General features: G+C 39.9%; 1 protein-coding gene across 6 annotated transcripts in view; it reads right to left on the bottom strand.

Annotated features, from left to right (window-relative positions):
* Positions 1-16,104, bottom strand: part of LOC133611779 (protein unc-79 homolog) — a 132,487-nt gene extending 116,383 nt beyond the window's left edge. For all 6 annotated transcript variants that reach the window (XR_009816035.2, XR_009816036.2, XM_061968907.2 and 3 more), the window contains exon 1: positions 15,979-16,104. Coding sequence is in view for 4 of the 6 variants with exons in the window: in XM_061968907.2 (XP_061824891.2) it covers positions 15,979-16,000 (22 nt within the window). In the remaining 2 variants the exon portion in view is untranslated. The remainder of the gene's footprint in view (positions 1-15,978) is intronic.
* Positions 16,105-26,164: the final 10,060 nt, after the last annotated feature.

The following is a 26,164-nucleotide window of genomic DNA, read 5'->3' as shown; positions in this document are numbered from 1 at the left end:
TACCATTTCTGACCACATTACTACATATGACACCTTTAATATACTGTACAGTATATCTGTGACGTATTGCCCGGTGCATCTAATAAATGTAAAAATGTTTAAGTCTTCTAAAATTTGGTAGGTGTGGCTTAAATACCGGTGCGCTCTATAGCCAGGAAAATTCGGTACTGTAAATGGAAAAAACTGTAGCATTGTTTTTTACAGTAAAATCTACAGTTGTTGTTTTTATGGTTTATTACTGTAAATTGAAAAATGGTGCAACAGCATTTTTAATGGTAAAATTCTGGTGACTGAGCTACCAGTTGTTTTAACAGTAAAACCTGCTGTCATTTTTACAGTATACCAACTGATGGATAATTAGCTTTAAAATCATGAGTCAAGCAGGTTATTCAGATTTACTTTTATTTTTAACAAATAATGTTTGGAATGTATGTTAATATAGTATTTCTTGCATTATTAGATAATATTGAAGATATACAACTGCATTCGCTAAATGTATTTCTCCATCCATCCATTTTCTACCACTTATCCCTTATTTTTTTCTGTCAAAATTGAAAGAAGAAATACATTAAGTAATAAAAGATGGACACATTATTCACAGGCTTTCGCAGGCCATATGAAATTATGTGGCAGGCCAAATCTGGTTTGACATCTGTGCTATACTGTATGGCACAATGGGCCTGATGTACTAAGTTTAAAATACCACAAGCTGAACAGCGCCTTCAAACTATAAAATAGTGAGTACTATTAGTGGGAGTGCTGTGTGTGATCTACTAAGACTGCATGTGAAATTGAAAAGTGGTGCAGATCGCATTAAATTACGTTTTTGCCAAACCGTACTATACAGGGCTTTCTTCACGGAGACACTCATTTACTACACATTCTTTTTCATCATGCTCCTACTTGTCGCATTTTGCTATGTTTTGAAACAAGCAGCAGGCATGTGCCACATTTTGTGGTGCAATTTACAATGGAAACCACTTTTTTGCACACTGAAGGTGGGAGAGGCTGTTGCACTAACAGCGAATGTGAACATGCATATTGCAAGAAGTCTTTTTCACATAGTGTGCCGTGAGATACAGTCTGGTGTGCCGTGGGAGAATATCTCATTTCACCTATTTGGGTTAAAAATATTTTTTGCAAACCAGTAATTATAGTCTGCAAATGATGTGTTGTTGTTGAGTGTCAGTGCTGTGTAGAGCTCGGCAGAGTAACCGTGTAATACTTTTCCATATCAGTAGGTGGCAGCCGGTAGCTAATTGCTTTGTAGATGTCGGAAACAGCGGGAGACAGCGTGCAGGTAAAAAGGTGTCTAATGCTTAAACCAAAAATAAACAAAAGGGAAGTGCCCCTAAGAAAAGGCATTGAAGCTTAGGGAAGGCTATGCAGAATGAAACTAAAACTGAACTGGCTAGAAAGTAAACAAAAACAGAATGCTGGACGACAGCAAAGACTTACTTTGGAGTAAAGACGGCGTCCACAAAGTACATCCGAAAAATTACATGACAATCAATGTCCCCACAGAGAAGGATAAAAACAACTGAAATAGTCTTCATTGCTAAAACAAAGTAGATGCGGGAAATATCGCTCAAAGGAAGATATGAAACTGCGAAAGGAAAATACCAAAAAAAGAGAAATAGCCACCAAAATAGGAGCGCCAGACAAGAACTAAAACACTACACACAAGAAAACAGCAAAAAACTAAAAATAAGTCAGGTGGTGACGTGACAGGTTGTGACAGGACACCTACTTTGAGACAAGAGCTATAGTGGTGCATGGTTGGTTATGGTTTAAATTCATATCCAACAATTGCGACAACAACTTTTTATTGTCAACTGAGTTTTGTTTTTAAATGATTTCTGCTGGTGGTGTGCCTCTGGATTTTTTCAACGCAAAAAATGTGCCTTGGCTCAAAAAAGGTTTAAAAACACTGATATAGGCGATTTGTTAGTCATATATCTTCTATGTATATGAAAAAACGAACGTCAACAGAAAAAAAAAAACACCAGCAGGCACAAAAGCGCATCAACTGAATTGGTTTTAATCAACCTCTTCAGTCATCCAGGAGCTATAAAATTTAAAAAAAATATTGTTAATCAGACAGTATGTCTGATATTTTCATTTTTAACAGTCCATATAGGTTGACAAGTGTAACTGTGTCAGTTGCACATCCTTTTATGACGCACTAAATAAAAATAGCGCTCACAATTGAGTGTTTTCTTAATAAAATAATAACTATGCGCAGAATAATGACATTTGCATCTTCTCCTCCCAGTATTGTGGCCTTTCTGATGACCAGTGTACACACCCCGTTTCCATATGAGTTGGGAAATTGTGTTAGATGTAAATATAAACGGAATACAATGATTTGCAAATCCTTTTCAACCCATATTCAGTTGAATGCACTACAAAGACAAGATATTTGAGGTTCAAACTCATAAACTTTATTTTTTTTTGCAAATGATCATTAACTTTAGAATTTGATGCCAGCAACACGTGACAATGAAGTTGGGAAAGGTGGCAATAAATACTGATAAAGTTGAGGAATGCTCATCAAACACTTATTTGGAACATCCCACAGGTGAACAGGCTAATCAGGAACAGGTGGGTGCCATGATTGGGTATAAAAACAGCTTCCCAAAAAATGCTCAGTCTTTCACAAGAAAGGATGGGGCGAGGTACACCCCTTTGTCCACAACTGTGTGAGCAAATAGTCAAACAGTTTAAGAACAACGTTTCTCAAAGTGCAATTGCAAGAAATTTAAGGATTTCAACATCTACGGTCCATAATATCATCAAAAGGTTCAGAGAATCTGGAGAAATCACTCCACATGAGCGGCATGGTCGGAAACCAACATTGAATGACCGTGACCTTCGATCCCTCAGACGGCACTGTATCAAAAACTGACATCAATCTCTAAAGGATATCACCACATGGGCTCAGGAGCACTTCAGAAAACCACTGTCACTAAATACAGTTGGTCGCTACATTTGTAAGTGCAAGTTAGAGCTCTACTATGCAAAGCGAAAGCCATTAATCAACAACATCCAGAAACGCCGCCGGCTTCTCTGGGCCCGAGATCATCTAAGATGGACTCATGCAAAGTGGAAAAGTGTTCTGTGGTCTGACGAGTCCACATTTCAAATTGTTTTTGGAAATATTCGACATCGTGTCATCCGGACCAAAGGGGAAGCGAACCATCCAGACTGTTATCGACGCAAAGTTGAAAAGCCAGCATCTGTGATGGTATGGGGGTGCATTAGTGCCCAAGACATGAGTAACTTACACATCTGTGAAGGCACCATTAATGCTGCAAGGTACATACAGGTTTTGGAACAACATATGCTGCCATCTAAGTGCCGTCTTTTTCATGGACGCCCCTGCTTATTTCAGCAAGACAATGCCAAGCCACATTCAGCACGTGTTACAACAGCGTGGCTTCGTAAAAAAAGAGTGCAGGTACTTTCCTTGCCCGCCTGCAGTCCAGACCTGTCTCCCATTGAAAATGTGTGGCGCATTATGAAGCGCAAAATACAACAGACTGTTGAACGACTGAAGCTCTACATAAAACAAGAATGGGAAAGAATTCCACTTTCAAAGCTTCAACAATTAGTTTCCTCAGTTCCCAATTGTTTATTGAGTGTTGTTAAAAGAAAAGGTGATGTAACACAGTGGTGAACATGCCCTTTCCCAACTTTGGCACGTGTTGCAGCTATGAAATTCTAAGTTAATTATTATTTGCAAAAAAATAAATAAAGTTTATGAGTTTGAACATCAAATATCTTGTCTCTGTAGTGCATTCAATTGAATATGGGTTGAAAAGGATTTGCAAATCATTGTATTCCGTTTATATTTACATCCAACACAATTTCCCAACTCATATGGAAACGGGGTTTGTACCACAACGGAAACCCCCGGACTGTTGAACAACTTAAGCTGTACATCAAGCAACAATGGGAAAGAATTCCACCTGAGAAGCTTAAAAAATGTGTCTCCTCAGTTCCCAAACGTTTACTGAGTGTTGTTAAAAGGAAAGGCCATGTAACACAGTGGTGAAAATGCCCTTTCCCAACTACTTTGGCAGGTGTTGCAGCCATGAAATTCTGAGTTAATTATTATTTGCAAAAAAAAAATAAAGTTTATGAGTTTGAACATCAAATATCTTGTCTTTGTAGTGCATTCAATTGAATATGGGTTAAAAAGGATTTGCAAATCATTGTATTCCGTTTATATTTACATCTAACACAATTCCCCAACTCATATGGAAACGGGGTTTGTATTTTAGGCTTCATAATGCGCCACACATTTTCAATGGGAGACAGGTCTGGACTACAGGCAGGCCAGTCTAGTACCCGCACTCTTTTACTATGAAGCCACGTTGATGTAACACGTGGCTTGTCATTGTCTTGCTGAAATAAGCAGGGGCGTCCATGGTAACGTTGCTTGGATGACAACATATGTTGCTCCAAAACCTGTATGTACCTTTCAGCATTAATGGCGCCTTCACAGATGTGTAAGTTACCCATGTCTTGGGCACTAATACACCCCCATACCATCACAGATGCTGGCTTTTCAACTTTGCGCCTATAACAATCCGGACGGTTCTTTTCCTCTTTGGTCCGGAGGACACGACGTCCACAGTTTCCAAAAACAATTTGAAATGTGGACTCGTCAGACCACAGAACACTTTTCCACTTTGTATCAGTCCATCTTAGATGAGCTCGGGCCCAGCAAAGCCGACAGCGTTTCTGGGTGTTGTTGATAAACGGTTGTCGCCTTGCATAGGAGAGTTTTAACTTGCACTTACAGATGTAGCGACCAACTGTAGTTACTGACAGTGGCTTTCTGAAGTGTTCCTGAGCCCATGTGGTGAAATCCTTTACACACTGATGTCGCTTGTTGATGCAGTACAGCCTGAGGGATCAAAGGTCACGGGCTTAGCTGCTTACGTGCAGTGATTTCTACAGATTCTCTGAACCCTTTGATGATATTACGGACCATAGATGGTGAAATCCCTAAATTCCTTGCAATAGCTGGTTGAGAAAGGTTTTTCTTAAACTGTTCAACAATTTGCTCATGCATTTGTTGACAAAGTGGTGACCCTCGCCCCATCCTTGTTTGTGAAGGTTTTTCTTAAACTGTTCAACAATTTGCTCATGCATTTGTTGACAAAGTGGTGACCCTCGCCCCATCCTTGTTTGTGAATGACTGAGCATTTCATGGAATCTACTTTTATACCCAATCATGGCACCCACCTGTTCCCAATTAGCCTGCACACCTGTGGGATGTTCCAAATAAGTGTTTGATGAGCATTCCTCAACTTTATCAGTATTTATTGCCACCTTTCCCAACTTCTTTGTCACGTGTTGCTGGCATCAAATTCTAAAGTTAATGATTATTTGCAAAAAAAAAAAATGTTTATCAGTTTGAATATCAAATATGTTGTCTTTGTAGCATATTCAACTGAATATGGGTTGAAAATGATTTGCAAATCATTGTATTCCGTTTATATTTACATCTAACACAATTTCCCAACTCATATGGAAACGGGGTTTGTATACTTTTCTTTCAACTTCACAAGTGTATACCACTTTGTGTTAGTCTTTCACATGAAATTGAAATAAAACATCTTGATGTTTTTGTTGTAAATGTGACAAAATATGAGAAAGTTCAAGGAGTTAAAATACTTTTGCAAACCACTAGTACTATGGGGACTTTATTCCTGATCTGTCCAGAGCTGAGATCATGCAGCAGCTTACTGTTTTATATGGGTCTCCATTTTATTATATACTGCATTATTATATCTGGGTCTGTGTATTGTATTGTACTGTTGATGTCTGATGTTGGTGCTAACTTAGCTTTTTATGGATCTTGTTGTATTAACCATCAACCTGCCCGGGACTTCAGATAGAAAGTAGGCTACAATCTGACACTTTTACATTGTATATGTTCATTATTGTGCATTGTCCCATGTAAAAAAGATAAAACAAATATAGCAAATGGCGATTTCCGATCAGGGGTTTGTTACCCATCTATGAACAAGCTTGTTGGTGTGTCCAGTGGGACAGGCGAAAATTAAGTCAGAGAAAATGCGGTCCATCCATATATTTTCTACCGCTTGTCCCTCTCGGGGTCACGGGGGTATGCTGGAGCCTATCTCAGCTGCACTCGGGCGGAAGGCGGGGTACACCCTGAAAATGTGCTCGTTTTTATAAATGATTTAATGTTGCTGTGCAGCCCGTCACAGAGGTTGGGGACCACTGGGCTACAGTGGGGTTGTCTAGCTCGAAAGTAGTTTTTGCCATTAAACTGAATATAGTCTTTTGTTGTTCCTTACTGTAAGTATTGTATTTATTACACACCAGCTGTTGGATTGTAACGGCCATCTTAATTGTAGTTTTTATCAACAAATTTGGAGGTGTTGAAATAGCCATCTTAAATCGCTAATGCTAATTAGTAACATATCTGAGGCAATCCAAGGTAAATTAACATAGAGCTACTTTTTAGTAAGCGGAGCCTTACTGTAGTTTTTAGTGTTTTCTATCAGGCATACTTGCTTTGTTGGCATGGAAAATAGTAACATTACTGTACCTAGAGCAAGACTATTGAATTGGCCACAGCTGGCCCACCAAAGCTTTTCAATTGGCCTGCCAAACATCACCCAAATAGGCTTAATGAAACCATTTAAAATAGAGTAGCGCATGTATGCAGTACTGCCACCACCCCACAGGGGGCAACAGCGAGACATATTCCTCACAATGAAGCAGCAGTGGGGTGAGTAGAAGAAGATGGCACTATTGACCCCGAAAAATAAATAAATAAATTGCGAAAATCGGACTCAACAATGACTGGATCCCCGGGCTCGGGGTCTTTCTGTGTGGAGTTTGCATGTTCTCCCCGTGACTGCGTGGGTTCCCTCCGGGTACTCCGGCTTCCTCCCACCTCCAAAGACATGCACCTGGGGATAGGTTGATTGGCAACACTAAATGGTCCCTAGTGTGTGAATGTGAGTGTGAATGTTGTCTGTCTATCTGTGTTGGCCCTGCGATGAGGTGGTGACTTGTCCAGGGTGTACCCCGCCTTCCACCCAAATGAAGCTGGGATAGGCTCCAGCCACCCCCACGACCCCGAAAGAGACAAGCGGTAGAAAATGGATGGATGGCTGAATGGATGGACAACAAAGTAAGAATGTTCAGCCCAGAGCAAATGCTTGAGTCATTGTTTCCTGTCGGACCTTTAAACCGACAGACACTGTTCCAGACCACAGCAACAACAAAAGAAATCCACACTTGTAAGCTTCATCATGAAACTTGCTAATATATTTGTAAGCAGATATTGTGCATAAAGGTATTTAGTTTGTTTTAGATTGAAATAGCTGACTGCGTGATGTTTTTTGTATTCGTGGTCATGTTGTTTTTTGTCTGAGAGCAACTCCGATGATCAAAGCTCGTTTAATACATGTAGCGCTAAATTTGACCAGTGTAGGGCGATAACGCCACACTTTAGGTTTGATTGTGTGTTGGCCCTGCGATGAGGTGGTGACTTGTCCAGGGTGTACCCTGCCTTCCGCCCGAATGCAGCTGGGATAGGCTCCAGCACCCCCACAACCCCTAGAGCAGGGATCCGGCCCCCCAGCATCCAAAATCCGGCCCATGGGAAGTCCCAAGTAAAAAAAAAAAAGTTTTTTTTTATTTATTTTTAATTTATTTTATTTTTTAAATCTTTCCTTTCTAATCCATTTTCTACCGCTTGTTACTCTCGGTGTCTCCTAGTCGCTCAGGCCAATCATACTCTCTAAAAATGAATTTTCCCATCGATAACGTGACAATGTTAAATGTTGATGAACATCAATGTTAATTGATGTTAAATGACAAAACTGATTATAAAGACAATGTATATATATATATATATATATATATATATATATATATATATATATATATATATATATATATATATACAGCCCGGCCCCCGGACAAATTTTTTTAACCCAATGCGGCCCCCGAGTCAAAAAGTTTGGGGACCCCTGCCCTAGAGGGACAAGTGGTAGAAAATGGATGGATGGATGGATGGATGGATGTGTTAAGAGGGACAAGCGGTAGAAAATTGATGGACGGATGGAAGTCACATACACTGTGTGCAATGTTTGATGTAGATGTTGTTTGATTTCTACAGTTTTTAATTTTAATTTTACTGCGTAAACATCTGTAGTTTATATTGTGAATGTCTTCATACTAAACCTTCTATTTGATTTATGTGAAATATACAATAGACATTATACTTTTGTAATGTTTATTTTGTGTTTATATTTTCAGTATTACAAACCTAAATAAAGGAAGAAGTATAAAAAAATAAAACTAAGGAAAGAAAATAATTCAAAAGAAGGAACATCAATCTTCAACAAAAACTGGAGCTTCTTCTTTTTCTTCATGCTTTAAACTAGCTGCACACGCTGGAAACAAGTAGCGAGGGCAGAATAATGAATTGATTGACAGTGCATTGTGAATGCTGATGTGTTTACTTTGCAATTAAGTAAACACAGTCTAAAAGGAATAACCTGTGGAAGCAGTTTCTGATGGAATATCTACATTTCAATGTTTGGCCCATGTGGCCCTTTTTATTATGGATTTGAACCTACAGCCAGTCTGACTGACTTCGCTCTGAGTGCTGCTTGAGTTATTTGCCCGCCAAGTGTTTGAACACAGAGTCTGCTACCGGACGTGACGTGACGTGCAGCAAAAGTTTTATTTTGAATCGATACCTGGATGTACCGACGGAATTCGGTTGGTGCAAAAAAAAAAAGTACAACATTTTGTAGCCACCCCTAGTGACAGTATGGACATTACAGCAGTACTAAAACAACACATCTAATGGTGCTCTAGGACTTTTGCACCGTACAATAGGTCTGCTTCATATTGGGGTTAACTTTAACCATATCTTTTCAGGTCACAATTACACTGAGCAGTAATGCTGAGAATATATTATACTGTACAGGCATATTCACAGACATGTTTGGGGGGCAGGTTCTCAGGTTAGAAAAATGGGCACCCCCTAACGTAACAATATTATTTTTATTAGGTTAAAAATGAGGAATGAATACAAACTAAAATCAATGAATTAAAGAAAAAAAATTGCATTTACAGTAGACATTTTTTTACTGTTTTGGAGATGAATCATAAGCAGCATCACACTACAGTATATACTAAAAATACCTCACTAGACTGTCGAAGCTCAACTTAAGACCCACCTTTCATCTCATAATGACAATCTTAATCAAATAAAAGTACTGAATTTGTCGAATTTGCACAACAGTAAATTGTGTATAAATGATTTGCCTGCCCCACATTTCTTCCTCAGAATAGCTAGCTCATTTCCTTTAGAAACTTGGGATGTAGGTGTGAGCCTCAGTTAGGGTATGTCTGACCTTTATTTCACTGGTTTAAAGGTGATGACAATTAAAAAAACTTATTTTTCTAGAAAATTTCCCATGTGTTAAAATACAAGTGTTAACATTTATGCCCTTTCCATTCGTCGGACCAATAGCGACAGCGGCGCTCTTGGGGTTAATTATGCACTAAACGTCTTGCTTGGGCACCACTAGGGGTCTATCTGTGCACGTGCAGGTAGTTCTCCTATTGCATTGTTACGCCGTTTTGTGGTTTCAAATGATTGGCATTGTTACTTTGTAACTTTAACCCTCATTATGTTTATTAGGGGTGAGGCTAAGTCTTCTGGGGGCACTATGCCACAGAAAAGGAAAGTGAAATTAGACAGGGCAGAAGTCAAGGATTGAACATGTGAAATAATCTTCTCCAATGAAATGGTCAGTGATAGTGATCCAAATGAGCTTGCATTTGCCTCACCTTGCAATACCCCTTTCGGTGTGCTTTGCACACAAAGTCTTTTTATTACTGTATTGTATATGTCCTTATTGTGTTATGAGTTGGGCGTTAATTTAGACATAATTTACGCATAAATTACAACTTACATTAAAACTTATATCACAGTTTGCAACCCGAGGACCACTTGTCACACACAAATGACTCATATCCCAGACAAAATAAAAAATTCAAGTTACAATTTGTATGGGGTGAGTGTGTGCGTGAGGCTATATGTGTTATTTTTGTCAGTTTTTGTCCATATACACAATCTTCTGTATGTGTGATTGATTAGGATGTGCTTATCCCCTGTGCCGCCACACATTATTGTGTCATGATTAGATGATAAGAGATCACCAGGTGGGAAAATGTACCAATTTCACTTAATTGGTCAGAAAATCATTCTTTATGTACTACAAATAATGTATCGTTGTTAATCTAGCGACGTCAGCGCTGCATACTGACAATTGTATGTTCTTCCACTAGATGGTAAAAGGTACAGTAATAATCTGTGTATCCACCTGTTGCCATTCATACATTGATTGAGTCCTGAAAGATTTTTGAAAATATATGACTTATTAATAAAGCTTGTGGAAAAACTGCTCCAGAGCAGTTCTTTTCAAAGTATGGCACCGTAAGACTGCCAGCAGGGATTAAACTATGTTTGGCATCCCCCTAATTCCATAAAAAACTGATTTTCTGGAGCATATTTTGAGACTGTGTCTGCACACTACAGTCTATGTTTACTCTGTTACTGTAAGAAATCAATTTTGCCTTAAAACATTACTCAAGTTTGTGCTGCAGGTTTGAAAAATATATTTTTCTCTATTGTTCTTTAGTTACATAATGTGTCTGGTATTATATGCCTCACTCTTTGAAAAATAGGTGTGTGTCACACCAGGATCCTTTAGAATGCTGCAAAGATTTTTCCACTTCATATCTTACCCAATAAGATATGAATCTTGACGCTAGGTTATTATTTTGATGTTTGTTTCTTGATTATTATTGTTTTTACATATGCTCTTTATGTGTGTTTTACTTTGTATACTGTTTATGTTTCGTATACGTGTTTTGATCCCAGTATATTTGAGCTATATGGGTTATTTGTGGGCGTGTTTTCCATCTTTTATTTTTTACTTTCTACTGATTTTACTCCTGTTAAGCATTTTGGTCAATGGTTCCTGATTTTTAAAGATGCTCATGATTGCTCATTACAAGTAATATTAGTTTCTCTTTATAGTAATTGAAGCACTTTTATTTTGTTTTCCATTTTCTGTTTGCCTCCTTTTAGCCACTAATTTTCTTGTACAAGCACTGCCTCCCTTACCTGTCCCTGATTGTCAATCAGGAAATACCTGTTTCTGGTTGCCAATCACGATGCTTTTTATGCCTGCTCTGGCTGGATTATTGTGCTTTGTACCTCCATGTTACATAGTGTTCCATATGCTTCTTGTGACTATATAGCCATTGTTGTGCACTTCTCTGCTGCACTATTTTAGTTTTTGTCTTTAAAAACATTTTTAACTGCACTTCACCTGTCGTCTCCGCATTCTGGGGTCCAGACCAACAACACCTACACACGACTGTAACTAGCTACACAAAAAAAAAAGTCATTTCCTGCTAGAAGACACTCATTAAGCAAATAATAAATATTTTAACTCAATATTTGGCTACAGTGTAGGAATCATTTTGGCTTTGTGTAAGTGCTGTGCAAAGGTATTAGGTCACTCATAACCTTATAATTTCAATGTACTTTTTCCCATACAGTGCTGAACATAATAGAACAGTAAATAGGACAGAAATTAATAGGGTTTCATTCTACAGTATCTATCTTTGAAGGAGGGATGTGTTTTCAACACTACCTTTGTTGTTTAACTTTTTTTTGCCTTCATTTTGAATATTTAGATATAGTTTTTTAACACTGTTTAAAAATTCACAGGAGTAGTTTAATGCATGTTATACAAATATAAATATATGTTTGTGATTAAAAAAAAATGCAGCAAGAGGACATCTCCCTGAATACTTTTCATTCCCCTACAGTTTTTTTTACCTGTTCTAAAAATACATTAATAAGATTTTTTCCCCCACTTTTGGCTTAGTTCCTGACGCAACACTTTACAGGAATTGAACCCATGCCATAAAAGCACGTACTATCACACCATGGATGAATAAAAATAAACAATTACCATAGCTATAAAAACAACTGTGTATTAATGATGACCAAAGCTCAGCTTTGTGCGGTCCTAAACAAGATTGTGTTTGTGGCCTCATTTTGGTCTATAACATTACTAATTTATTATTTTTATTGGACGTCTGAATGGATCTCAACCCCACCCTAAACCTAACCTTAACGCCCTGCAAAAAAAATAAAAAATGAATTATTCTGGTTGAAACTAGCTTTTTAAAACACAAAACATTATAGTACTCCCTAATTCGTTGGTGTTTTTTTAATGTTTAAAAAGTTCAGTTATAAATTTTATATAAAATAGCCAGAAGGTGAGTTTTAATGACCATACAACCAGTCATTATTCACTTGAATATGATTATAAGTATATCAAGTTTACCTTAACTTCGTAGTGTAACATACAGTTTAGCTAATTCATGAAATTAATAATAAACATCATAATAGTACATCCATCCGTCCATCCATTTTATACCGCTTGTCCTATCTCAGCTGCATCTGGGCGGCAGGCAGGGTACACCCTGGACAAGTCGCCACCTCACCAATATTATAATTATTATATTATTATCATTGCATCTACTATCGACGTTAATGCTCTCCTGTATTTAAACCTACTGCCGCCTCTTTTTCAAATTTTAATCTAGTTTCCATGAATGCACCACAATTATGTGCCATGAGATGCAAAAGTGAAACTCCAACACAGTTTTATCAATGCTGCCATAAATAGATGTGTTATATTTTTACCTTTCACCTATCACCTCCTCCTGGTTTCCAAATATTGGCGCTGTGTGTGAATGCATAAATGTGAGCTTTGATGACATCATGACGTCCGTGTTGAATTAACAGAGAATTGTTCCATGACGGGTCAGCCTCTACCAGGACGGATAGACCATTTTGCATTTTTGCAAGAGGGCTTAGGTAGTTTTACACATTCCTAATTTGATTTTAACTTCCTTATTGAACTTTGACAGCACAGTTGATTTGACCATAACATCATATTTTATAACTGTTGGATTTAAATGAAAAAAAAACATTTTCAAATCTTTACAAAAGCCCAGGCCATGATCATGTGGCCCCCATAGTGGCTGTGGCTCTTAACAACTGCATATAGAGTTTATCCCACGGCCGGACTGTTGATGACCTATGAAACTACTGCACAGGACTGTGTGTGTGTGTGTATATATATATATATATATATATATATATATATATATATATATATATATATATATATATATATATATATATATATATATATTTTTTTTTTTTTTTTTTTTTTTTTTAATTATCATTTATCTGTCCTTTTTTGTTTTGTATCATTACCATTTAATTATCTTATCTGTATATTGTAAAGCGTCCTTGGATTTTTTGAAAGGCACTTATAATGTAAATGTATTATTATTATTATTATTATTATTATTATTATTATTATTATTATTATTATTATTATTGTTATTATTATTATATTCCTAGGATTGTCTCCTATATTGATCACAAATTAGCAATTTTCTTTGATGTCACGACATCCTCACTGCATGAATTGCTATGATTTGCCATGGTGCACATCATTACCAGGAGTTACATACCTCAGTTCCTCAAATTCTTACTGCTATTATTATGTATTGTCCAATTTGTTATGTTTCATCTATAAATTTGCACTAATGGGTTTACTTGCAATTTAGTTGTACGCTGTACAATGTCAATAAAGATCTATTCTATTCTATTCTATTCTATTCTATTAAGTGTTCGTGTAACCGACACACCCCATTATTCATATATTCAGTCATTATCCTGCTCAGGGTCACACAACTGAGCTCGAGGCTACCCCAGCTGACTTGTGGCTGCACACGAGACGGTTCACCAATCCCAGGGCACATATAAACAAACAACCATTCACTCTCACAGTAACACTTATGGACAGTTTAGAGTCTCCAATTAAACAAGCATGGATATTTTGGGAGATATGGGAAGAAATCTAACGCAGACCTCTCCAGCATGGCGTGCCAACACATGCTCCACCGTGATGCTCTACAGCCTAATGGGATCTGCTTTAAAGGCCTACTGAAACCCACTACTACCGACCACGCAGTTTGATAGTTTATATATCAATGATGAAATCTTAACATTGCAACACATGCCAATACGGCCGGGTTAGTTTACTAAAGTGCAATTTTAAATTTTGCGCGACATATCCTGCTGAAAACGTCTCGGCATGATGACGTCAGTGCGTGACGTCGCGGATTGTAGAGGACATTTTGGGTCTGGGTTGCCAGCTATTAAGTCGTCTGTTTTCATCGCAAAATTCCACAGTATTCTGGACATATGTGTTGGTGAATCTTTTGCAGTTTGTTCAATGAACAATGGAGACAGCAAAGAAGAAAGCTGTAGGTGGGAAGCGGTGTATTATGGCCGACTTCAGCAACACAAACACGGCCGGTGTTTCATTGTTTACATTCCCGAAAGATGACAGTCAATCTTTACCATTGGCCTGTGGAGAACTGGGACAACAGAGACTCTTACCAGGAGGACTTTGAGTTGGATACGCAGACACGGTACCGTGAGTACGCTTCCAAACATTTGATCGCTTGCCCGTACGTGCGTGCCGCTATGTGCATGTCACGTACGTAACTTTGGGGACTTTGGGGAAATATATGTGCTGTATGAACTTTGGGGAGGTGAACGGTACTTTGGGCTGTGGGATTGAGTGTGTTGTGCAGGTGTTTGAGTTGTATTGGCGGGTTATATGGACGGGAGGGGGGAGGTGTTTGTTATGCAGGATTAATTTGTGGCATATTAAATATAAGCCTGGTTGTGTTGTGGCTAATAGAGTATATATATGTCTTGTGTTTATTTACTGTTTTAGTCATTCCCAGCTGAATATCAGGTCCCACCCGCCTCTCACAGCATCTTCCCTATCTGAATCGCTCCCACTGCCCTCTAGTCCTTCACTCTCACTTTCCTCATCCACGAATCTTTCATCCTCGCTCAAATTAATGGGGAAATTGTCGCTTTCTCGGTCCGAATCGCTCTCGCTGCTGGTGGCCATGATTGTAAACAATGTGCAGATGTGAGGAGCTCCACAACCTGTGACGTCACGCTACTCGTCTGCTACTTCCGGTACAGGCAAGGCTTTTTTATCAGCGACCAAAAGTTGCAAACTTTATCGTCGATGTTCTCTACTAAATCCTTTCAGCAAAAATATGGCAATATCGCGAAATGATCAAGTATGACACATAGAATGGACCTGCTATCCCCGTTTAAATAAGAAAATCGCATTTCAGTAGGCCTTTAAGTTGCAATGATGCAAATACACTGCAAAAAAGTCAACATTTTGACATCCGAGATAAAAAAAATGAAAAGTTGAACAAACAGTTTATGACATCACTGATCGCCAAACAGCATCATCTTCAACTTTTGAAAAACACTAGTTTGACTGAATGACTGAATCACGGCGACATTATGAAAGAAAACCTGGGTTGTTTGAAAATCAAAAATGAAAAGGCTTCACAGGCATATTATTGACCAGTCTTAATGCCACCATATTGCTCATGGGAAGAATCCACCGAGTCGACCTTGAGAGCAGCATCATCATGGTTTGTCTTAAATTTGTGTTTTGCTATCAATTAAAAGCCCTGCAAGTGATCGGCGAGGTTGTTTCAAGATGCAAATAAATGCAGAGGAGGCATAAGGAAGGACACACACACACACACACACACACACACACACACACACACACACACACACACACACTGAGTCCCCCAGCCTTCTTCCTCTGCAGTGTGAGGACGTGTTGCAAGCTGCCTTGGCAACCGAGATCCTCTCATCATCACCAAGGACAGCTCCCCCCTCCATGTCTCAGCCACCCGCAGAAGACAATGCAAAATAATAATAATTCATAATACCAAGCAAATACTTACACTGTTCTGCCTTGGTGGACATTGCGGCGACACTTGTGGAGACAAAAAAGCCACACTGTCAATTTGTTGTGGGGATTTTTTCTTTTGCACCCTCCTCGGTGTGCGCGTGTGCGTGCGTGTCCCTCAGTGGTGGAAAAGTGAACACTCTCTCTCTCTCTCTCTCTCTCTCTCTCTCTCTCTTTCTCTCTCTCTCTTTCTCTCTCTCTCCCTCTGTCCCCCCCTCTCTCTCCCTCTCTCTCTCTCTCTCTCTCTCTCTCTCTCTCTCTGTCTCTCTCCCTCTCTATCTCTCTCCTTGATTGTACCAACTGTGCACGATGGATTTGTGCACTATTTTTGTTCGTCCTCTTCGTGTGCTTTTAGCCTTATTAAAACCCAGTTGCGCGCGTAAAACCACAGTTATGATGAGAACAATTGGATTCTTTAGTGCAGGAAGATATAGGAGAGAGAAGGCTTCTTTTGCAGCTGCTGCAAACACACCTTTCTAAATGGACTCATCCTGCTTTGACAAATTGTCATTCAGGATATCCAACATTGCCTCTGAAGCACTTTGAAATGATTAAATGAGTACAAAACTGTGAAGCTGGTTTTGCCTTGGTGCACTTTACATATTAAATCCTCATATATGCCAGGCGTTCAACAGATGGTTGTCACACAATAGGCAGGACTTCTTCAATACAATGCAAGCTTGGATGCTGATATAAACATTGTTGTACCCTATTTGCATATGAAATCCAAGGGTTAAATAAAACATATTTTAAGGCAATGCAAAAACATAAGCAGATTAGAGATTTGACCTGAGGTCTCATTTTGGTTAGTGGCAATATTTTTTGGAGTGTTTCCACGATCCATCCCATCTACGGCTGACTTAACACTTTAATTTCTCAACTGTTTATTGTGCTTGTATCAAAATGAAATAAAGACCATTGTTAAGAGAACATCTCTGATAATGATGACTACAAGTCTCTGTTAATGTGATTGCATGTATATTAAAGCCAAGGGTTGAATGAAACATATTTTAACTTATATGCCCTGCAAAAAAAATGAAACAGGCTTGAGGGTGTTGACCTAATTCCGTTTAGTGCCAAGAATGTTTTTGGAATATTTCCATGCATCTCCAGCTGATGAGGAGCAACATTGTGTCACTATAGACCAGTGCTTTCAATTATTTTATGTTTTGCCACCCCGAGGAGGCAGAACAAAGTTAGCCCCCACTCCCCCACTATAAATAGTATAATTTGTCCAAACAATTGTTATAAGTACACCTCTGCATAACATTGTACCCTTATTAAAATTAAACAAAAGAAAAAAGAAAAAATATAGACCAACTTAAAACAAATAATACCTTTATTAACATATTTGTATTTTTAGTCTGTCATAGAAAAGTGCATCAATTTGCCTGAAATTAAAATAAAAAGTTATCTTATTCAAACTATTAAACATTTTTTACCGATTTGAACCATTTGATAGTCCATCCATCCATTTTCTACCGCTTATTCCCTTTGGGGTCGCGGGGGGCGCTGGAGCCTATCTCAGCTACAATCGGGCGGAAGGCAGGGTACACCCTGGACAAGTCGCCACCTCATCGCAGGGCCAACACAGATAGACAGACAACATTCACACTCACACTCACACACTAGGGACCATTTAGTGTTGCCAATCAACCTATCCCCAGGTGCATGTCTTTGGAGGTGGGAGGAAGCTGGAGTACCCGGAGGGAACCCACGCAGTCACGGGGAGGACATGCAAACTCCACACAGAAAGATCCCGAGCCCGGGATTGAACCCAAGACTACTCAGGACCTTCGTATTGTGAGGCAGATGCACTAACCCCTCTCCCACCGTGCTGCCCCGTGAAAAATTAAATTAAATAAACTCAATAAATTATAGCAAAATTCAACACTTTACAAAAAAAAATAGATATTAAAAAAAACTGAATGTAAAGATTTGTTTTAATTTTTATGAAAATTAGGAGGTCAGGTTTAATGGCTACAATGAGCACGATTTGTATTGCACAGCTTTTCGAAGCGGGGTTTGAAGCATGATACTGCATGATACTGAAAAAGCAATATGCCCAGGGGCCCCATCTGGCATCGCACCATACCCACCCCACTACTGGAGGACAAAACAAAATATTGTATGCCACTACAGTATGATGCAAAATATGATCATACAAACTCTAATGATAAATGTACTATACCTAGAATGATACCCAAAGCGCTTTACATCATACTTCACATTCACCTATTTAGCATACTGTATGACCATGTTTCTCTACCCACAACTCTTAGAATAAATCGATTGTAATTTTTTTATTTTCTTTGTTAGGTAATACAAGTTGACTTTGCATCAAATATTGGAACAATAGTCTTCCTCAACATGTCTTGGGAAACCAAGGAAAATACATTTTACGTGGAGGCCTATTTCTCCAAAAAATTGTAGTTAAATTAAATTAAATTGCATTCAACTGTAGTGCAAACAAATTAAAATGTTTTGTTGTCCTATGGTGCATCTGGAAAGTATTCCTACAGAGCGATTCACTTTTTCCACATTTTTTTATGTTACAGCCTTATTCCAAAATGAAATAGATACATTTTTATCCTCAAAATTCTACAGACAACACCCCATAATTACAGTGGCGGGCTGAGTGTTTCCCACCTAGGCCTTCAGTGATGTCTGACCTTAATGGTTACCTCTCAAAATATCATCATTGATGTCACCACATGACCATTGCTGGAGAAATACTATACAGGAACACATTTACGCACTACTGGCCATTGTACAAAACGGGTTATTTTCTGGCGCATTTAAAAATCAACAAACCTGCATCAGCAATTAAAATATATCTTTTGTGGTACTGTCAAAATTTAAATTGCAAAAAACATTTTAAACATGAAAAAATAAAGAAATAAAATATCTGAACTCACATTTCATCGCCAGCTGAGCTAGCTTCCGGAGTTGGCCGAGATGGTCTCACAAGATGTAGTTTCTCTTTAAATATCCTTCTTGAAAATGGCCTTGCAAATATATGTGTTGTCTTGTCTAATCATAAAAGATGCAGACGAGGCGTGTTGGCTGACTTCTTAAAGTTTACTCCACAGGTGCTCATCCAAAACATCCCGGCCGGCATGTCTACATTCAACAACCTAAACGGGGCTACTGCGCATGCTCTTCACGACTGTGGCATGCTGGGTAATGGAGTTCTTACTGTATGTTACCTAGCTCATAACATCACTATAAATCTGCCTTAGGCCAGCTAGAAGGCCTTACTGACAACAACGCGTCATCTGATTGGCTATCGCAACTGTCTGTCACTGAATGTCCCTGTTCGTTTACAGCGTATAGACGCCCGCATTGCTGAATCTGAAGGCCTGTGGCAGATTTGTTACGGGGGTCGCTGAAGCCTGGCAACATAAGCTAGTTGAATTCTGATTGGATAAAAACTATATAACCTAAAAAAAACAGCGCTGGAAGGAGCATAATATGACATAAAGATAATATGAATACTTTTAGGTATTTAGGGAAAGTAAATTTAAAAAATACTTTTATCTTTAATTATGATTATGATTTCTGGTTATGTTAGGCCAGCAGAGAAGACCTCGCTGGCCCTGACGGCACACCACTGCATAATTATTATTTTTTGGAATTCTGCAAATGTATAAAAACTAAACAACTAAAAAAAAATCACATGTACATAAGTATTCACAGCCTTTGCTCAATACTTTGTTGATGCACCTTTGTCAGCAATTACAGCCTCAGGTATTTTTGAATACTATGCCACAAACTTGGCACACCTATCTTTGGACAGTTTCGCTCATTCCTCTTTGCAGCACCTCTCAAGCTCCATCAGGTTGGATGGGAAGTATTGGTTTTCATCCAGGATGTCTCTGTACATTGCTGCATTCATCTTAGTCTAGTCAGGGAGGTGACCAAGAACCTGATGGCCACTCTGTCAGAGCTACAGCTTTCCTCTGTGGAGAGAGGAGAACCTTCCAGAAGGATAGCCAACTCTGCAGCAATTCATCTAAGGTATCGAACATCAAATGAAACCTGTGTCGACGTAAAATGTAGTAACCAGACTGAAAAGCTAGGGCGATATGAGTGTCTCATTTCTGCTACGTGAACATTGTAGCGTTAATCAACAGTGTCTTCATAGGAATATACAAGTTAGTGTTGGTTGCAACCACACCAACATAGCAACACCACACGCACCCTCTCTCTTTCTAATTATATCTAATCACCACCCGGACTAAGCCTGTATACATTAACAGCCTCACTGACAGATTAATATTATAGAACGGACAGATGTGAGTTTTATTTCATAATTGTGAATCTATTATTTAGTCTGTTCAACTTGCATATGTCACAAAAGGGACAAATTTTCAAGCATTGACCGGTCCGCAGCTACAAAAAGGTTGGGGACCACTGCTTTAACACATTCTTAATATCCAATTATATCAATTGATGATTATGTATCCATTATATTAATATAATATGTACATATATGTATGTATGTAATGTATATACTGTATATATATATATATATTTATTTTTTTTTACATACACATATAAAAAACCCAAAACAAGTCAAGTTGGCACGTTATGTAATTCGTAAATAAAAACAGAATACAATGATTTGCAAATCCTTTTCAATCTATATTCAATTGAAGACACTACAAAGACAAGATATTTAATGTTCAAACTGAAAAACGTAATATTTTTTTTGGCAAATAATCATTAACTTAGAATTTAGTGGCAGCAACACATTGCAAAAATAGTTGGCACAGTGGCATTTTTACCACTGTGTTATATGGCCTTTCCTTTGAACAACACTCAGTAAACGTTTGGGAACTGAGGAGACCAATTTTTGAAGCTTTTCAGTTGGAATTCTTTCCCATTCTTGCTTGATGTACAGCTTAAGTTGTTCAACAGTCCGGGGTCTCCGTTGTGGTATTTTAAGTTTCATATTGCGCAACACATTTTCCATGGGAGACAGGTCTGGACTACAGGTAGGCCAGTCTAGTACCCGCACTCTTTTACTACTAAGCCACGCTGTTGTAACACGTGCCTTGGCATTGTCTTGTTGAAATAAGCAGGGGCGTCCATGATACCGTTGCTTAGATGGCAACATATGTTGCTCCAAAACCTGTATGTACCTTTCAGCATTAAGTTACCCATGCCTTGGGCACTAATACACCCCATACCATCACAGATGCTGGCTTTTGAACTTTGCGTCTAATAAAAATCCGGATGGTTCTTTTCCTCTTTGGTCCGGAGGACACGATGTCTACAGTTTCCAAAAAACAATTTGAAATTTGGACTTGTCGGACCACAGAACACTTTTACACTTTGCATCAGTCCATCATAGATGAGCTTGGGCCCAGCGAAGCCAGCAGCATTTCTGGGTGTTGTTGATAAATGGCTTTTGCTTTGCATAGTAGAGTTTTAACTGACACTTACAGATGTAGCGACGAACTGTAGTTACTGACAGTGGTTTTCTGAAGTGTTCCTGAGCCCATGTGGTGATATCCTTTACACACCGATATCGCTTTTTGATGCAGTACCGGCTGAGGGATCGAAGGTCCGTAATATTTTTGCTTACGTGCAGTGATTTCTCCAGATTCTCTGAACCTTTTGATGATATTACGGACCGTAGTTGGTGAAATCCCTAAATTCCTTGCAATAGCTCATTGAGAAATGTTGTTCTTAAACTGTTCAACAATTTGCTCACGCATTTGTTCACAAAAGTGGTGACTCTCGCCCCATCCTTGTTTGTGAATGACTGAGCATTTCATGGAAGCTGCTTTTATACTCAATCATGGCACCTACCTGTTCCCAATTTGCCTGTTCACCTGTGGGATGTTCCAAATAAGTGTTTGATGAGCATTCCTCAGTCTTTTTTGCCACTTGTACCAGCTATTTTGAAACATCTTGCAGGCATCAAATTCCAAATGAGCTAATATTAGCAAAAAATACAAAAGTTTTCCAATTCGAACGTTAAGTATCTTGTCTTTGCAGTCTATTCAATTGAATATAGGTTGAAAAGGATTTGCAAATCATTGTATTTTGTTGTTTTTATTTACGATTTACACAGCGTGCCAACTTCAAGGTCTTTGCCCTTGCCCTCACTGGTTTTGGGGTTTGTATATATATATATATATATATATATATATATATATATATATATGTATATATATATATATATATATATATATATATATATATATATATATATATATATATATAGATTCTGTTCATAACTTTTATGGACAGAATTTCTAGGCGCAGTCAAGGCGTTGAGGGGATTCGGTTTGGTGGCTGCAGGATTAGGTCTCTGCTTTTTGCAGATGATGTGGTCCTGATGGCTTCATCTAGCCAGGATCTTCAGCTCTCACTGGATCGGTTCGCAGCTGAGTGTGAAGCGACTGGGATGAGAATCAGCACCTCCAAGTCCGAGTCCATGGTTCTCGCCCGGAAAAGGGTGGAGTGCCATCTCCGGGTTGGGGAGGAGATCTTGCCCCAAGTGGAGGAGTTCAAGTACCTCGGAGTCTTGTTCACGAGTGAGGGAAGAGTGGATCGTGAGATCGACAGGCGGATCGGTGCGGCGTCTTCAGTAATGCGGACGCTGTATCGATCCGTTGTGGTGAAGAAGGAGCTGAGCCGGAAGGCAAAGCTCTCAATTTACCGGTCGATCTACGTTCCCATCCTCACCTATGGTCATGAGCTTTGGGTTATGACCGAAAGGACAAGATCACGGGTACAAGCGGCTGAAAAGAGTTTCCTGCGCCGGGTGGCGGGGCTCTCCCTTAGAGATAGGGTGAGAAGCTTTGCCATCCGGGAGGAGCTCAAAGTAAAGCCGCTGCTCCTCCACATCGAGAGGAGCCAGATGAGGTGGTTCGGGCATCTAGTCAGGATGCCACCCGAGCGCCTCCCTAGGGAGTTGTTTAGGGCACGTCCGACCGGTAGGAGGCCACGAGGAAGACCCAGGACACGTTGGGAAGACTATGTCTCCCGGCTGGCCTGGGAACGCCTCGGGATCCCCCGGGAGGAGCTGGACGAAGTGGCTGGGGAGAGGGAAGTCTGGGCTTCCCTGCTTAGGCTGCTGCCCCCGCGACCCGACCTCGGATAAGCGGAAGAAGATGGATGGATGGATGGATATATATATATATATATATATATATATATATATATATATATATATATATATATATATATATATATATATATGTACAGGGCTGCAAGGATTAGTCGACATTATATTTGTCGGCAATAGTCGTAACGTCATCACTCGTGTTTTTCCGGGCGGGAGCGGGTCAGTACCGCCACTCGCAAAAACATCGCCAGTGATAACATGTAGAGTGTGAGGCTATTTCTTCTTATTCTTGTTAAAAACATGAATACCTTGCTCGTTTTGCAAAGCGGACCTTGTTTTTATGGCAGTACATCTGTGATATGTGAGCATTTAAAGCGGGTACATGATGTCGGACGTTTGTAGGGGGGATGTGGACACAACCTTGGTAAGAGTGTTAGCTTATGCCTTGCTAGTTTTCTAACAAATGTAAGACAAAGCTGTGTAAAAATCAACTTTAACTATAATTTTAGCCAAAGTCAGTCAGCTAAACTTTGTTTACATCAGTTCGAGTTTGTTTCAAAGCAGCGTCAATTTGCAATTCCAGAACAAAGGTCACAATAACAAATGCAAAACACGTGTAAGAAACACACACACACACACACACACACACACACACACACACACACACACACACACACACACACACGGACCAATGCGGACGTATCATAAGATTGAACATACAATCTATTAAATAGCCAACATTTTAAGAATTATTCAAAGATATAATTCTACACATTGAATCTATTAGAGTGCTCAAACTCCCATGAGTTAATCAATAGTCAATATACCAGTGTGCAGCTTTTTAAACATCATCACATAATGCTTCTTCTCTTTTTGAGGAAGTTAGATTTTGTGTTTGGTTGTTTGTTTTCATTACTGCTATTTTGACTGTTTTTTAATACATAAACAAGGTTAATTGGTATTTTTAACATTGGCCTTTCCTTTTTAGACAAATATTTTAAAAGGCATTTTAATTTTTGTAATAGCTCAATGAGTAGCACAGTATATATACATATTTATGAATGAATTAGCCATCTTTGTTGTTAGTAAGCGTATGCCTAAAATAACTTAAGCTGCATTTAGAAGTCGAGGGAAAATTTAGAGCCATTAAATATGTGTACACTTTATTATCCGACGAGTCGACTAATCATTAAGATAATCTTTGACTAGTCGAATATCAAAATAATTGTTAGTTGCAGCCCTATATATACATTATACATGTATATATATATATATACTTGTATATACATATTTACTTTACATGTAGTCAGCTTTTGGCCCTCGTCAAAAAGTTTGGACACCCCTGCCTTAACTGTAAATGAAAGACATCATTAACCCCTTTTACGCTGCCATTCTGAATGAGCTATGGCGTCAACACTGCCAAAATCTGTGCTTTGGACTCTGTTTGATTGGCTCAGACCAGGAGACAATGGGTGTTTAAAGTGACCAATCCGAATAGAGGGAAATGTATTCAATGCCCGCTCCTTGGTCCCAAAGGTGTCATGGTGGTGCATGCTGGCTGATGGTGTGACCCCAAGATGCAAAGACAGAAGGCAGCGTGCAGGTCAAAGCATTTAATATTTTACTTAGATAGCACAAAACAGATAAATTTGGACTGACACAAATAGATTCAGCGCTACCCTTTAAGTGGCGGTATTGTTACATGTGCAGGAGGAGGAGACGGCACAGACAAGGAGGGATGTCGTTTAGCTCTGTTTATTTATATATATGCACAATATACATAAATAATCAAATGAAGTGAGTAATAAATCCAAATGTGTGTGTGTGTGACTATGTGTGTGAATTAACTTTTGTGTGTTACCGGGAGTGTTGAGCGAGAAGCGAAAGCCCCGGAGGGGAAAGACAGGCTCGTAGATCCATGAACAGGCAGGAAGTCAGGGGCTATAGCGAGGTGTCGAAGGTCCGTGTTCAGGCCGGAGGTCGAGATCCAAGAGGCAGTCAGGGAAGCAGAGGGAACGCGGGGAGACGAGACGCACAGCTTGTCACGCGGGAACAAAGGGGTTGCTGCAAGGAACGACAAGGGGAGAACACAAGACCAATCAACATGACGGGGAGAAACACAGAGAGAGAAATGCATAGAACTTTGTTAGTCGGCTTACTGTACTCGAACAGATGACTACGTTCTGGCACGGGATGTGCAGGCTTATGAAGGCAGGTCTGATCATCAGCTTCAGGTGTGCTGATTGCTGATTGATTGCAGCCGTCGGCTGCAGAAGGAGATGAGCGCCTGTGGGCGTGTCCCGAGGCGCGCTCCGCGGGGCTCACTGAGGATTGCGCAGCGGCATGCGCTTGCGCCGTGACAGTACCCCCCTCCTTATAGACAGAATACAGATGTCTTATAACTGGAACCAGAAGAACACAGAGATCAAAAGTCAAGGGAGGGTTGAGGGCTGAACTGGTGGTGGGTCGCCGGCCTAAGTGTCCCCGAATCCACCGGGGACGAGTCTGGTGGCGGCGGCGAGTAGAACGCCGCAACTGGCGAGGTGGGCGACCAAAGAAGGCCTCTTTCTTGGCCGTCGGGAAGACGGACGCGAGTGCCGCCAGAACCACAGCAGCCTATGAGTTCTACGCCCACGTCCTGGGCGTCGCTGCTGTTGGCGCAAAAAGTATCCATGCACTGGCCAAAGAGGGCGCCGCGTGCAGGCGCCTGATAGCCGCCTGTGCGGCCGGCCAGCCAGGGGTCGTGGGGGAGACGATGCTAGAGACAAGGAGGATGGCGGTGCTGTGGAAAGGTCCGCCAGAGACGAGGAGGATGATGTCGTCAGAGTCCAAGACGGGGAGGACGATGTCGTCGAAGTCAGAGACGAGGAGGACGATGTCGACGGAGCCAGAGACGAGGAGGACGACGTCGTTGAAGCCAGAGGCTGAGGAGCTGGCCAAGGTTCTGAAGCATGGGCTGGCCGTGGAGCAGAAGCGGGCACTGGCCATGGTGTTGAAGCATGGGCTGGCCGTGGAGCAGAAGCAGGTGCTGGCCATGGTTCTGACACGAGGACCAGTCTGGGTGCTGGCACGGGGACCAGTCTGGGTGCTGGTACAG

Source organism: Nerophis lumbriciformis, linkage group LG08 (genome assembly GCF_033978685.3).
Source record: "Nerophis lumbriciformis linkage group LG08, RoL_Nlum_v2.1, whole genome shotgun sequence".
NCBI lineage: Eukaryota > Metazoa > Chordata > Actinopteri > Syngnathiformes > Syngnathidae > Nerophis > Nerophis lumbriciformis.
The sequence above is the reverse complement of the archived record's forward strand: the minus strand, read 5'-3'. Positions and strand labels throughout refer to the sequence as shown.